At 39.4% G+C, this 15,125-nt stretch overlaps 1 protein-coding gene across 1 annotated transcript in view; it reads right to left on the bottom strand.

Moving 5' to 3' along the window:
• Window positions 1–895: 895 nt before the first annotated feature.
• RGS4 (regulator of G protein signaling 4) overlaps window positions 896–15,125 on the bottom strand; it is a 46,228-nt gene continuing 31,998 nt past the window's right edge. Inside the window, 10 exon segments of the mRNA XM_007937753.2 lie at window positions 896–1,135; window positions 1,543–1,709; window positions 2,354–2,415; window positions 2,706–2,810; window positions 6,124–6,193; window positions 6,196–6,261; window positions 6,264–6,309; window positions 6,311–6,402; window positions 6,506–6,540; window positions 9,536–9,633. Coding sequence (XP_007935944.2) covers window positions 896–1,135; window positions 1,543–1,709; window positions 2,354–2,415; window positions 2,706–2,810; window positions 6,124–6,193; window positions 6,196–6,261; window positions 6,264–6,309; window positions 6,311–6,402; window positions 6,506–6,540; window positions 9,536–9,633 — 981 coding nt within the window.

Below are 15,125 nucleotides of genomic sequence, written 5' to 3' on the forward strand. Positions count from 1 at the left end.
AACTTCATTTCTTCATTTAGATCAAGAATCCCATCTCCCAACTTCATACCAGCCCCAGCCACTAGGAATTATCCACCAAGCACCCAAGCAGAGAAGGGAAGGCCAACAGCTTCGGGACTCACAAGTGCCATTAGTGATAACACCAGCCTGTGACAACACTGTGTCATATGACTTTATGATATTTGCTCCTTAGAATACTGTTCAACTTGGAAGTTGTCAGTAGTTAAAATAAACATGAAATCCCTTGGATGCCTCTCCAACAAGACAGATGGAATTTTACATAATCAACTTTCCACAGGTTAGCATTTTTTTTTCTTTTTTAGCTTGCTTGACAGTTCAGTTTGCCCAGTTCCAACGCAGGATGAAAGATCAAAACATGCAATGTAAGTACGTGCATACACTCTAGTTATGAGCACCTAGGGTCTTTCCCATATTCTCTTGCAAAAATATACACACACATACATATGTACATATAATAATAGATCAACCTCATCTAAAGCCTGGAGAAAGTGCTAGGTTACATGATACATGTGCATATGTGCATGTCACATGAAGTGTACCAACCAACCACCCTGAGGTCAAACTGTTGGAAGGAGAGACCTGCCAACAATCTTTGAAAAGCCAGACCTGCAAGGCCAATTATGGATACTTGCTCAATTGGCACCTTAAAAGAAATTTGGGGAAATTGTACTGGAATGTGGTCCTGCCCTGATGAACACCAAAACACCAAAATGAAATCTAGTTTCTACGTGGGAGTGACTCATACATGCCAGGCAGCATGGATACTAGGCTACAACGTGGTTAAAGCATTGGTGCTTAATACAGATTGATATTTGGCCTCAGGTTTCCAGATCATAGAGTCTTGTCAGTTTAGCCTTCCACCTCCAAGTAGGAATTAGGCACATTGGGAGACAAGAGAAGCACAGTCTGCAGAACTCTTGGTTCCTCTCTGCTTCTCTGACCCACAGCTGGAAGGGTTGGCCAAATCAAGATAGAATCGGGACTTGAGGAAGCGGCGGTAGGAATCCTTCTCCATCAAGTTGAAAATCTTCTTCTGGGCCTCATCAAAGCAGGTTATTGTAGGCTCCAACATGTTTCGGCTTGTCTCCTCTCTGGTGCCTGCATCCAGGTTCACCTGAAGGGCAAAGGCCATTAGACATCTCATCCTGCTGATGGTGGGAGGCTGCATGCTTTTCACTAAACAATCACTCTAGAAAAGGCAAAATGTACATGTAGGCTCTTCCCTGGCCCATGTGAAAGAGTATAACACACTCTGCTTCAGAGTAGGTAGGCAGGCGTTTTCTGTTCTCCCTCACAAACAGGGGAGATCAATCAAAAAATTCATTAACAGTGCTCATCTGGTCATTTGGATGACAGAGCTCTTTTTCTTAACTGACTTATTTGGGTTGCCAAAATCATAATGACCTGCTCCACTATTATATCTTTTCCTTTAACTCACATGATCCAAAGACCCATGCCATTGACTACTACTTCCAGAAAACTTCACTAAGACCCAGGGAGTTGTTTGCCATGAAAACCCACCTCTTTTGTTGCCTGGACTGAGATGAACTCATTATAGATCTTTTTGGCCTTAGGACTTAGTTTGGAGGGTGATTTGATTTTCTTGTACTCTTCACAGCTGATCCAGAAATCAATGTTCTCCTCACTGTATTCAGACTTCAAGAAAGCTTTGAAAGCTGCCAACCCACCTATGACATGGGAGAAAGAACCATAGTAATCATCACACTGACTAGGCTTTTGGATATTAAGTTTCAGAAAAAAGCTAAAGTACCTGGTAGACTATGGCATGGGTAGAAGCAATCTCTCTTTTCCCTCTACTGTGAGGGTCACTTGGGGTTAGATAACCCTGATTTGTGTCTACTTATCTACTGGACCCCAGCTATACTTAGTAATTATTGCTCAAGATTTGAAGTCTCTTTCAAGAAATGATGAGCAATTTCAGTAAAAAGGGTTTTGTTTCTGAAGTGCCTATGCTGCTACCAATTGTGAAGTAGGTTTGGAGAAAGAAACTGAGGTTGATTCTGCAAGAAGATTTCAATATATAGAATTTTTATCTCTCTATCACTTTTTATGTGGTGAAAGAGATGATTTTCCACATTATTCTTGAATTAACTTACTAACTTTTCATAGTATATCAAAAGCAATTGAGCATAAAATTTTAAGCAGACTGGGTATAAGACCAAAAAGTACCCTGAGTTTGGGAGTTAGACTGAACACAGCCTTTCTTCAGTTCTTATCAGGCCAAGCATAGAATGAATAATTTGTCTTATCCAGAGTCCTTTTATCTTAATCCTGGGGTAGGGAGTGTGAAGTGGAAAGCTGTCAGACTTACATTCATGGCTAATCAGGTTTTCCAAGGATTCAGCCCATTTCTTGACTTCTTCTTGGCTTACCCTAGAGACATTAAAAAGAATGACTTGAAGGCTATGATGCAAAATTGGGTCAAGAGATCAACAATCCTTAATACAATGCACAATTGTATTTTCCATCCTCATGATGAGTCCTTTTGCTGATCAGGGTGCCCTTTTCACTAAATGTATGGAACTTTCAAATGCAATTCTGATCTCCATGAAAATGGAAGTCATCTTGATCCTGATTTGACTTAACTGGGGGCATAACTTCCTTTTCTCCTTATGGAACATCTCCTTCATCAGGTAATTAATATCCAAGGGTTTTTCTCTTACCTCTGGCAAATGACAACTTTATCCTTTTTGCTGTGGGAGGAATTATGTTCACAGGAATCAGACTTCTGTAGCAGGAAACCTAGCCGGTGCTTCATATCTTTTGCACTACACAGAAGAGGAAGAAAGGGAATTAATGATTACCCAGATTCCTTTAAAAGACATCCTAGTGATAGAGCTTGAGGAGACCAGTAGTGGAATAGGGAGAGAGGCAGTTTATTTAGGGAATGAGAGTTGGAATGAACTCTCACAAAAATGGGACTCCATTGCTGCTTCTGCCCATAATTTACTACAAAACTTTGAGACCAGTCATAACACAGGCTCATTTGTCAGTAACAGGAATTCTGCCCATTTAGTCTATCTTAAGGACTCTACTGTGGATCCATCATTTTGGCTATTGAAAAATTTTGGTATCTTCAATAGAAACACATTAAAAACATGAATGTTTTCTGGAAAACTTTTTGAAACTGAAAAGCAAGAAGTAACTGCAAAACATGGCATCTTCTTACTGCATGCCACCTTCTGGTGGGTGGTTGCTATTTCCATCAGCTTTACTGCTGGCAGAAAGGAAGATGTAGAGGCACCTTGGGAAGGCAATGGTCTATTCTATTCCAGTCATGGATGTGATTGTCTAAGCAAGTCATGCTATGGGATACACATGAACTGTAAGGTGTGTAGAACAAGAAGAGGGAATGGACAATGGGGCTGAGGGGAACTAATGCATATGCTGGCTTGCAAATATGAGGTGGCGAAACCTTGAGCTCCTCCAGACTTGCCTCTAGGGAATCTCCTACTGCTGCTGCTGTATTTATTTTTAATATCTAGATTATAAAGGATATTTATGTGCCAAAGGGCATATAATGTTTAAAAGTGATGAGAAGCTAGCAAGAGTCCTCACTGAAGCTGGGTCCTGTTTCCTTAGTGTCCAGTTTATTGCCAGGGTCTACTAGGTAGCTAGGGTTCAACAAGACTCCTGATTTTCTCTAGTTGATTCCATCTAGTTGATTCCAACCTATACAACACAGCAGAATTGCCTCATAGGGTTTCCAAAGCTAGAAATCTTTACGGAAGCAGGCTGCCTCATCTTTCTCCCACAGAGCAGCTGGCAGGTTTGAACTGCCAATCTTTTGGTTAGCAGCTAAATGCCTTAACTACTGTGCCACTAGAGCTCCTTGACTTACTCTAGAGGGAGGACCTTTTAATAAGCTTTCAGCTCAACTTTCCTGCTCTAAGAATTAGCCTTTTGTTTGTATCTCTTCTATTTTAAAAGACAAAACAAATTCATGAAAGAGAAATTCCACTTTAAAAAGAATGAATGACCAGCTGCTCCTACTTAGAGGGGAAAAAACAAAGCCACAAAGATATATTTGAATGGCTACTGATATACTAGAGGCTTATTATCTATGTGAGTTTTTCTCCCGCAAGCTTGAATTCCATTATGTTCTTGGACTGCCTCTTAAATAGTATTTTCTCCCCTTCACAAGACTATTTTTCCTCCTCTATTTCCCCTGCAGATGATTCTAAGGGGATACAAAACTCCCCTTAATGATAGCAGGCTATGCTCGTGGAGGCTAACCTGATTCTAAGGTGATTATGTAGCCATATTGTGATTCAGATCAAACAGAAATAATTTCATATGTCCATGTGCCTGACTCTGAGAACTGATAATCCTTTACCAGTGCAGGGTCATTTCATAAAGAGTTGGAATTATGCTTAGCACAGAAGCTACTTGCCCATATAACACAATACGACCATAAAAAGAACTAGAATGGTCTCAGAGGTCAGTGGAGTCAAAGAAAATGGATTTATTTCTTGCTCTGCTACCCATTACCTATGTGACCTTGAGCAGCTCGTATCACTTCTGGAGTCTCAGGCACCAACACTGGGATGAAGGTGTTGGAGTATATGGATTACATTTCCCCAGTAAAGAGAGTGAAGGTCAGTTTTCCCTGCTACTATAGCGTTCACCACTTGCCTGCTAACCAGACGGCTGGCGGTTCAAATCCACCAGCCACTCCTCAGAAGGAAGGTTGGGCAATCCTACATCCGTAGTGATACTGCCTCGGAAACCTAAGGAAGGGGTCGCTGTGAGTCGGGTTTGACTCGACGGCACATAACAACAACAACAACATAACGTTCACCTGCCCATGTTAACTTCTTAGCTCCTAGAGGACAGAAGTCCAGGGTAATCTTTGTCTATCTCCCAAAATGTTTACCAGAATATAACTTTCTCCTGACCCTCCTGATATTTTGTATGATTAATCGCATCTGTGAGTTAATTGATGCATGGAGTAATTTGTTCCATTCATTTCAGGATATTAATGGTGGCAGTCAGAGGTACTTATTTCATAGGTAGTCTCTGTCTGATTCTCCTGCTTCATTTTAAAGAAGCCAAAAATGTTTTTCTAATCCTGAATGACAGATAGAATATATAAAAGATCACCTTCTTAGTCATGCTCAAATGATTGTGCTTTCTGGGATTATTTCTAAATTGGAATTTAAGGTGATCTCTATTTTCAGAAGATAGGGGACGAGGTGAGATTGACTTTAGATTGACTTTTTACCTTATATCTTTAACTTTAGAAGTAAATAGTATAATATGCACTGGATTATTTTTTCTCTGAGAGTATTTCATTATACCTTGTAAAAAAAAAGCCACAGACATATGAATAGCTGCATATCTTTAAATTAAGGGGAAAAAAAGAGAGAAAGAGAGAGTGCATTGAAAAATAAACAATGTCTTGAGAATGAGATCTTCTACAAGATGTTTAATTGATTTATCAAGATTGATACTTCCTTTCAACCAGCAGATACATAGCCATTTCAAGAATTACAGATGGGGGCAGGGGAAAACAGGAGATTAAATTTTGAAAGTCATTTCTTAAGGTTCCATTTGCTTATGAGAACATAGAGAGTGGAAGATACTGAAGCACCACACAGAAAGCATAGTGCTTTCCTGTGAGATACACAAACCTCATAATGGGGCAGCTTCCTCTAAAAAAAAAAAAAAAAGAAATAAAGACCTCGTACACTATCAGGAAGCACACAACCCCAATTATATGCATGCCAGTGATAATCAAATAACAGTAATCACAGGTGGAGATATTACAGACCATTTTATATAGTCCTAACACCTCTTATCACTTCTTAACTAGAGAGCTAGTTTGGCTAGAGGACTTGGTTTAAACTCAGAATAACCTTCAAAACTAGGTCATGTAAAACAGCATATAGGTACTAGAATTTGGGGAGAATACCTCTTAACTCACAATTCCTAGCTAGTCTTAGAGGAGACTAGGAAGGTGATGCTCTCCTTACCACATTGTTTTTAATCCCAAAGAACTGGGTTAATAAATTGGAAATGTAAGTAACTGAGAAGTCTAGGCAAAAGTTTAACATCATTAGTAGCTGAAACTAATCTTACCTCCTCAAGCAAGAAGCTGGCAGACCTGCAAGTCCTTTGCACATCTTGTTTCCTCTTAGATTAACACGTCTAGAAACGAAATGCAGCAGGAGGAGCTGTGGCTTCTGTTTTGAGCACACTTTGCTTTTGTCCCTGTGTGATGCTGTCAGAAGCCTCTGAGCTTCTCCCTCTCAAGCCTGTAGGGGTGGGTCTTTTTTATAGTCCAGCCTTGACTATCCAGCCAATCAGATGGCAGCTCTGTAATGCCATCCTCTCTGCTTCCCTCTGCCTCTTCCAGCCCTGAGAGAGATAAGAAAGAAAAGACAGATGTATCAACAATGCAAAGTGAATAAAGGGGAGAAAATCATCTCACAAAGTAGACATACAGAAAATAAAAATGTACCCAGTGTTTCAGCCAGTGTCTGAAATACTGAATTTCTGAAAAAGGAAAAAAAAATAATAATAAGAGTTTATGACTGCAAAACATGGAGTTTATTCCCTTGTCTGCAAAACAACATCAAGAAAAGTTGCCTCCTGGAAAGAAGGTGCCAGCAGGAGTCCATGGGTTTACTTTGGGGCTGTCAATGTACTTCCTCTTTTTGATTAGAAATCTGATATCATATACAGTTCAAGATCTGATCCTCACCATTTCCAAAAAGGAATTGGCAGGATCATCTCCAGGCAGTGATTTGCGGAAGTTGCATTCTCAATGGTCACATGCAAATGGGAGTGTGGGGAGAAATAGCTGGATGTCAGAAAGATATTTGCCTGGCAGCATAGAAAACCTAATCTAGAGAAAATGGATTAGCTACTTCTGTCATCAGCGTGATTTTTCAAGAAATCTTACTAAGAAAGAAATTTGCTAGCACTGACAATCTTTTCTGCACATGCATGCTTCCTAGATAAAGCTCAAAACAGCAGCTTGAGGAACAGAGTAGGAAGTAAATGAACACACATGGACAGCCATTTTTCTTTGCAAATGAGTTTACATCTTACGTGAGTCTAGGTCCAAAATGATAATTCAAAAGCAAAGAGAGAGAAGAAGCAAGCAGTAGGAAAAATGTATAGTTTGTATTGCATCTCACCAGACTTCAAATGAATAAAATTCCAAATATTAGGACAATCAGTATTTATTTATTTATTTTTGTATGCAGCGTGATAGACCGAAAACTTCAAAGACTTGTGCAGGTGTTTCACATCTTATAGTCAAATACCTACATTGAAGTTACAGCAGAATCTTCTTCATGGAGGTAAAGCTATATGTGTAAGGAAGAAATTCTATGTCTGCATAGAACAGCTTTCATTTTGAGAGCAGATAGTTTCCTTATCATCAGATATAGTGAGCTGTACATATGAAAAGCAGAGTCATCAACTGGTTGAGTTGGGGAAGATGAAAAACAGATGGGTTCTAGTGATATGTAAAGGTATTCAAGAAGATACAAGGGGAGATGGCAAGAAGCTTATGTCCTACTACCCATGCTGCCACCCCACCCCACCTAGCAGAGCAAGGAGATGCCAAAGAAATAGAAGGATGTAGAGCAACCATTATCTCCAAAAGATGCATTTCAATGATAAGAGAAAGCTTCTAGCCTTCTCCCATTAAGGCTAAAAACCATTTATTAGACTTGCTACTGGGCAACTTTGCATTGAGATATATAAAATAGAGCAAATAAAATTTCTTTGCACAGCTAGCACCCTTCCTTGGTGAAAACAAGAAGGTACATCCAAGGAGATGAACCAGCTGGAAATGGAACCAAAAAGGAGAGACTGAATGGGTGAGAAGTTTATAAAAAATGAACCAGGGCCTTCTTTGCTTAGTTGGGCACCTAAGACAGCTAGCATTCAAGGAATGTGGTTTTAAGAACATTAAACTCACTGCTGTCGAGGGGGATCTGACTCATAGGGACCTCTCCTTGGGTTTCCAAAATGGTATCGCTATGGGAATAGATTGCCCAATCTTCCTTCTGAGGAACGGCTGGTGGGTTTGAACCGCCAGCCTTCTGGTTAGCAATCAAATGCCTTAGGGACTACATTGGAAAGATCCAAAAAAGTTGACTGACTCTTGAAATTCCACAATAAGGATTTTATATCTTGAGCAGAGATCAAAAAGAAGCCTAATTTGTCATGTGCTAATATAAACAGTTTGAGTAAATGAGCCAAATAGGACTATAAAGATAATCTAGTCCATCAGCCTCATTTTACTGAAGAGGAAATAGAGGTCCATATTGGGGAAGTGACTTGCCATGGTCTCAGTTTTTTACTGACAATTTGGTCTAGACCATAGGTTTCTTGAAGTTAGGTTATATGGACTTTCCACTGTGTTCTATAACCCCACACAGTCTTATCAAATGAGATAAAGTGTGTAAACAAAGGTATTTCTGAACGGTAAAGTGTTATGCAAATAGTTTTTTTTTTTTTTTTATTAATAGATTACACATAGTAGATAACAAAACCTAATATTAATTTTATGCATTTGATTCAAGGAAGACTCACACTGCCCAATTTTCTCTTGCTCCCTGGGAACAGAAGACACTACAGACCTGCCAGTCTAATTCTCTATTAAAACCAGATCTTTTTAACTCTTTCATGACCAAGTGATTTTCTGTTTTGAATTTTTTGTTGATACCATGTTTTCAGTAAGTCAAGAAAAAACTTTTTTTTTTTTTTTTTTTTGAGGTAATACAGACTTTGATACAGTGATGTGGGATACATAGGTCCCAAGTAGACTTTGGTGGTAGGATTGGTGGGGATGAGGACCATTTCTTCAGATTCATGCAGTTATACAAGTCCCCGGCAGGTGGTAGTATTTACTACAACTACGAGAAACTGAGAGAGTGACAATGTAGGTGGGTGATCACAGAAGTGTTAACTTTATTGTTAGTCTGTTGCTCTATTCAATGAGTTCTGGTAGCACAGTGCCTAAGATATTTGACTGCTAACCAGAAGGATGGTGATTCAAACCTTCCAGCTGCTCCACAGGAGGAAGATGAGGCTATCTACTTCCATAAAGATTTAATGCCTCGGAAACCCAATGGGGCTAGCTATGAGTCTGAATCGACTCGACAGCAGTGGGGTTTTTTGTTTGTTTGCTTTTTGGTTGCTCTATTCAGGGATTTCATACTTGCTCATTTCCTAACACCATAATTTCTTGCTTTTATTCCTTAAGTGTTTTAGTACTTTAAAAGATGCTTGAAATACTTCAGATATGTTGACTTTTTTTTTTCCTTCACTATGGTACTTGATGATTATGTTTGAGAATGCAAGAACTGGTACATCATAGTACCTTGACAATTTCCACCCTCTTTCTCTGATATACATAAGGCATTAAATTCTATTATTCTATGATTTGTCATTCTCACATGATTCTCGTGGTGTGGAAAAGCTTTCCTCTGAAATTATCTAATTTTTATTTATTCGTTCATTTAGGACATACTTGTGGAGCACGTACTCTGTGCCAGGTACTGTTTGAAAAACTACAGTTACTGTGATGAACAAGCAGGCATAGTGCCCTCCCCGGTGGTTTTCATTCCACTGGAAGGAGTCAGACAATACACACTAAACAAATAAGATAATTCCAGAGTTTGACTCACACCATGAAAAAAGAGAGAGAGAGAGAGAGCAGGAGACGTGACAGAGAGTAACTGGATGAGGAAGGGCTCCGTTAGCTAAGATTGTCAGGAAAGGTCTCTTTGAAGAGGTGGTATCTGAAATGAGATTTGATGGATGAAAAGACAGAGCAATGCAAAAAGCATTGAAAATAGTGTTCTTTGTAGAAATAAGGGCAAGTGAAATGTTCTCAAAATATTTTGTTCTCAAAACAAAAACAAAACAGAAAGCTAGAGAATTGAGAATAAGGAGAAGATAGCATGAAATTAAGGTAGTAAGGTAGAGCCAGATCCTTGAGTGACTTGTGACTTGTAGGCCATGGTCAAGAGTCTGGAATGATGAATAGATTACAAAAAAAATGTTATACAGACAATGAAACATTCCAAACAAACAAACAAAAAAACCAAACCAATTGCTGTCACGTAGCTTCTGACTCACAGCTGCCCTATAGGACAGAATAGAACTGCCCCATATTGTTTCCAAAGGTGTAATCTTTATGTAAAGTCATTTGGCTGCTAACCAGAAGGTCAGTGGTTCAAACCTACCAGTTGGTCAGCGGGAGGAAGAGGAAGTAATCTACTTCCATAAAGATTTACAGCCTTGGAAACCCAACCGGGGTTGCTATGAATCAACTCAATGGCAGTGGGTTTGGTTTCTTTCTTTCTTTCTTTGGTTTAATCTTTATGGAAGCAGACTGTCACATCTTTCTACCATGGAGCAGCTGGTGGGTTTGAAACCCTGGTTAGCAGCCGATTACTTAATCACTGTGCCACCAGGGCACCCAGTGATAAAGATAAATGAAGTCCTGATGCCTGCCACAGCTTGGATAAACCTTGAAAACATTATGCTGGGTGAAGTAAATCAATCACAATCATAAACATTGTATGATTTTACTAATATGAAAGGCTCTCTGGTAGTGTAGTGGGAAAGGCATTTGGCTGCCAACCAGAAAGTCAGTGGTTCAACCACATCAGCTGTTCCATGGGAAGAAGATGAAGCAATCTACTTGTGTAAAGATTTACTGCCTTCCAAACCCAATAGGGGTCTCTATGAGTCGGAATCAACTCAGTGGCAGTGGGTTGGGTTTGGTTTTAGTAATATGAAATACTTACATTAGACAAATGGATTGATAACAGAATTTAAAGTTATAAAAAGCAGAAGAGATGGGGAAGAAGGGAATCTTTGTTTAGTTAACATTGAGTTTATCTGTGCAGATAAAAATATGGCAATGGATGTTGGTGATGGTTGCACAACATAAATGATTGAAAAATGTCAAATTGGCAAATGTTATATTTTTGCAACAATTTTTAAAAAGTTTTTTCTTTTTCTTTTTCTTTTTTAAAGTGCAATGGAAATACACTGATGAGATTGAAGTGAAGGAGGCATATGATCTGATCCCTCTGGCTGCTGGGGAAGCATGAGGGGATCTTACAGAGTTCTAATCTCCAAACTGTTATTTCAAAGAAACAATGAGAGAGGGAGAGGAGAGACAGGAAAAAAGTATGTTGTTTGTCTTGCCTTCAGATAACTGTGACAATATTCAGTCCTACCAGTACTTCAGAACACCCAGAGAATATATTTTGCACACAGCATAATGGATTGAATACTTGAAAGAATCATGCAAGTATTGCATATCTTATAGTCATAGCTCAAACACCCACAGCAGAGTTATCAGGGGATGGGGCCAAACATAACAGCAGGGAGACCAGTTAGAAGTTTGAATCTTGGCTGTCAAATCTTCCGGGAAAACAGAGGCTTACTTTACAAGTATTTATTAGACACCATGTGCTGGACATTCTGGAGAGCCAAATATAAATCAGGAATGCCCTGTACTTTCCCATTCCCACTTTAATAGGGAAGACTCTTAAATAACTGGAAAACATATCATCAACTTGTATATACAACATTTGAGGGAAACACAGAGGGTGCAGAATGAACCCAAGCTTTGGAATTTAGAGTGGTTTCCACAAAGGAGATACTGAAAGGATGATTACAGACTTATCAGATGTAGAAAGAAGAGCATTATAGTAGAGGACACAGTAATAGCAGCTAATTTTATTGGTCATTAACTGTACAAACCCCTGTTCCAAGCACTTTATATTAATTACCCCACCTAATCTTCACAATCAATCCTGAGAGAAGGTTCCACAATGAGCTGCTTTTTACAGATGAGACATAGTGAGGCTAAGTAACTTGAAGTTACACATCCATTAAGTGCTGGTGACGGGATGCCAACGCAGCCATTGACTCCAGGATCTCTGCTGTTACTCTTTATGCTGTCACAACTGTAAAGGATGAAAGACAGTGGCCTGTTTGGAGACCACAGAGGTGCTTATTGTGATTATAGCTTTGGGACAAAGGAGAGAGAAGGAAGGTTAGAGGGGTACACTGAGACCCGATTACAAAGGATGTCTCTTGTCACCTTAAAGTATAGAATTCTGTACTTGATGGGGGGGCTAGCTAAGGTATTTAGGCAGATTAATGTTTTAAAAAGAGAACTCAGGTGACACTGGAGGGGAATAGATTGGACAGGAAAGAAATTGGCAAAAAGATTGAAGACTATCGCAGTAAGTCTCTGGGAAAGGTGAAGATGATAAACAACTACACGGCACATGCTTATTGTGAGAATCAAATCATATAATACATATAAAAGAGCCCCTAAAAGTGTAAAATACACACCTGGTAGGTATTGTTGATAACAAGGCTATTGAAAAACTGTTTCCTACTAGGGAGCATTCAACCACACGGCAGTATGTAAGCTCTGTGTGATCTACAAGTAAGTTTTTAATTTCACCAACCTTGTCTCAGGGAGAACAAAAGAAAACATTGCTTAAGCATTTACAGGATCTATTACAAGGAAATAAGCCATTATGGTAGTCTTTGGAGTCTTTACTTCTATGAGATTTAAAGAAGAGGCATTGTTTCTCTTCTTGGGCAGGAAATGGGGCAGGCTTGGACAGCATTGGCACCATCTCAGATTACAATTTCCTCTCAGCTATTAGCCTTTGCTTCCCTCTTCCTTTATTGTTTACTACAATGACCTGCATGGACATCTGTAAGCATTCACAGTTATTGATTTTGTTTAAGGCTAAAAGGCAAACATACCCGTTGGAGGATGCTATATACCAGGAAGATGAGAGAAGAGTTTAACATTATTTCTTACTTCTGAGAAATGTGTCTTACTCTCCACACCAACCTTTGTGTCACATGCAACAAATCAGGACCTACAATCCTGACACTTGACAGCACCAAGGGATGCATCACTCAGTTTCCTTGGAGGGTCTGCATCACACTCAGTTAGGGGGAGAACAAAAAAAGATCTTTCTTTCCCAAGACACAGAGGAAGAACCAAAATATTCGCATTCCAAAGATTTAATATTTTCTTTCTTGAACTTAGCCCAAGATAAAAGCTTCAGTTTCATAAGAGTTTGTTTACATTGTGAAGGTGGAAAGAGACAGCAGGGTGTCACTGGAAGTGTGCAGGCTTCACAGTTATGCAGACCTGGATTCTAATTCTAGCTCTTCCACACTGGCTGAGTGACCTTGGCAAACTAGGGTTAACTTTCTGGCCTCCCACTTCCTAATGCGAAAAATGAGCATGTTGTTGTTGTTGTTGTTAGGTGTTGTCAAGCAGATTTCAACTCATAGTGACCCTATGACAGACTACAACTGCCCAATAGGGTTTCCTTGGCTGTAATTTTCATGAGAGCAGATTTCCATGTCTTTTCTCCCATATAGCTGCTGAGTGGGTTCAAACTGCCAACCTTTTTGTTAACAGTCAAGCATTTCATAGGTGTGCCACAAGGTTTCCATTAAAAAATGATCATAATAGTATATTATCCAATAGGAGGTACTCAGTGGTATATATTGAATGAAAGTTGTTAAGATTATATGATATAATGTATGTAAAAGTTATCAGGCACATTGAAAAACCCATTGCCACTATGAGTTGTTTCAACTCATAGAGATCCTGTAGGACAGAGTCATTTCCAACTCCTAGTGACCCTGTAGGACAGTGTAGAACTGCCCCATAGGATTTCCAAGGTTGGAAATCTTTACTGAAGGAGGTTGCCTCATCCTTGTGTCATGAAGCAACTGGGGGGTTCAAACCACCAACCTTTTGGCTGGCATCTGAATGGTTTAACCATTGCAGTACCATAGCTCCTTGTCAGGTATGTTAGGGACACTCAAAAATTGTCACTATATTATTAGGAATATTTATAAAATTTGATATTGATCACTGTAATTATTATTTTTCAGTTTAAAATAAGCCCAAGGCTCCCTTTGCTCTCAGATTAAAACTCAAACCCCTTAGTGTGACTCTTCAGTGCTTTTATTACTTGATCCAGCCCAAGTTCTCCTTCTCCTTTTCTACTCCATTCCCTATCATATTCTACCCTGAAGTTTTCCCAGACCACTGTGATGGATTTACCATGCATCTGTGTATTTCTCTGCCTCTGTCTCAGCTAATGCTGTACTATCAATCTGGGGTGTCCCTCTCACAATTCTCTATCAAACCTCTTTTCCTCTATCCTCAATCATAACCAATTGCTACTTCTTTAACACTCCCCCAGCATGGTACTTGAATCACTTTTACTTAGGTTGAGTACCTTCCATGTGTCTGAGAAGGTGCTTATTCTGGAAATATTCATTTGTCAAATATTTATTGACATCTACTGTATGCCAGGTTACTATGCTCCTCACTAGGGACAGACAAGACCATGCACCCTTTGATCTTCCATTCAAATTGGGAGATGGACAAAAAAAATCAAGTAGATAGGCAACTACATAAAATAAAATGATTATGATATAAGAAATTATACTTTTACATATTTAATATAAAAATAAAATAATTATAAATTGTGATAAGTACTTTGAAGGGAAAAACAAATTCCAAGATAATTTAAGAAATAACAGGGTAAGTAGAACTACTTTATATAGGATTATCAAGCTTTATATATGAGATACAAGGCTTCTCTAAGGAGGTAATATGTATACTACACCCTAAAGGATGGAGAAGGTGCTAGTTGGACAAATATAGAGGCATTCCAGGCAGAAGAAAATTTACACACAGATCCTGAGGCCAGAAAACATTTGATGCACAGAAGAGAACATGAATGGAGGGAAGAGAAGAATGGCATAGAGTTAAAGAGTTTGATAGCAACCAGTTCATGAAGGGCCAGTAGGCCCTAGTAGGGGGGTTGAACTTTATTTCATCTATAATGGGAAAGCATGTCATACTCCATTTTATGACTTATATTTTAACGTTCTCTAATTTGTGATTAGTCCCGAGAGGGACCGGGTCTCCGGGAGCAAGGTGGGCACAGGCAGGCTTGTGCTTCCTCACTGATCTGCACTGAACACTTTCCCTTGTTGCCCTCCCGAGAGGGACCGGGTCTCCGGGAGCAAGGTGAGCA

This window comes from Orycteropus afer, unplaced genomic scaffold, assembly GCF_000298275.1.
Source record: "Orycteropus afer afer isolate SDZICR_OR568_19922 unplaced genomic scaffold, OryAfe1.0 scaffold00044, whole genome shotgun sequence".
Taxonomy (NCBI): domain Eukaryota; kingdom Metazoa; phylum Chordata; class Mammalia; order Tubulidentata; family Orycteropodidae; genus Orycteropus; species Orycteropus afer.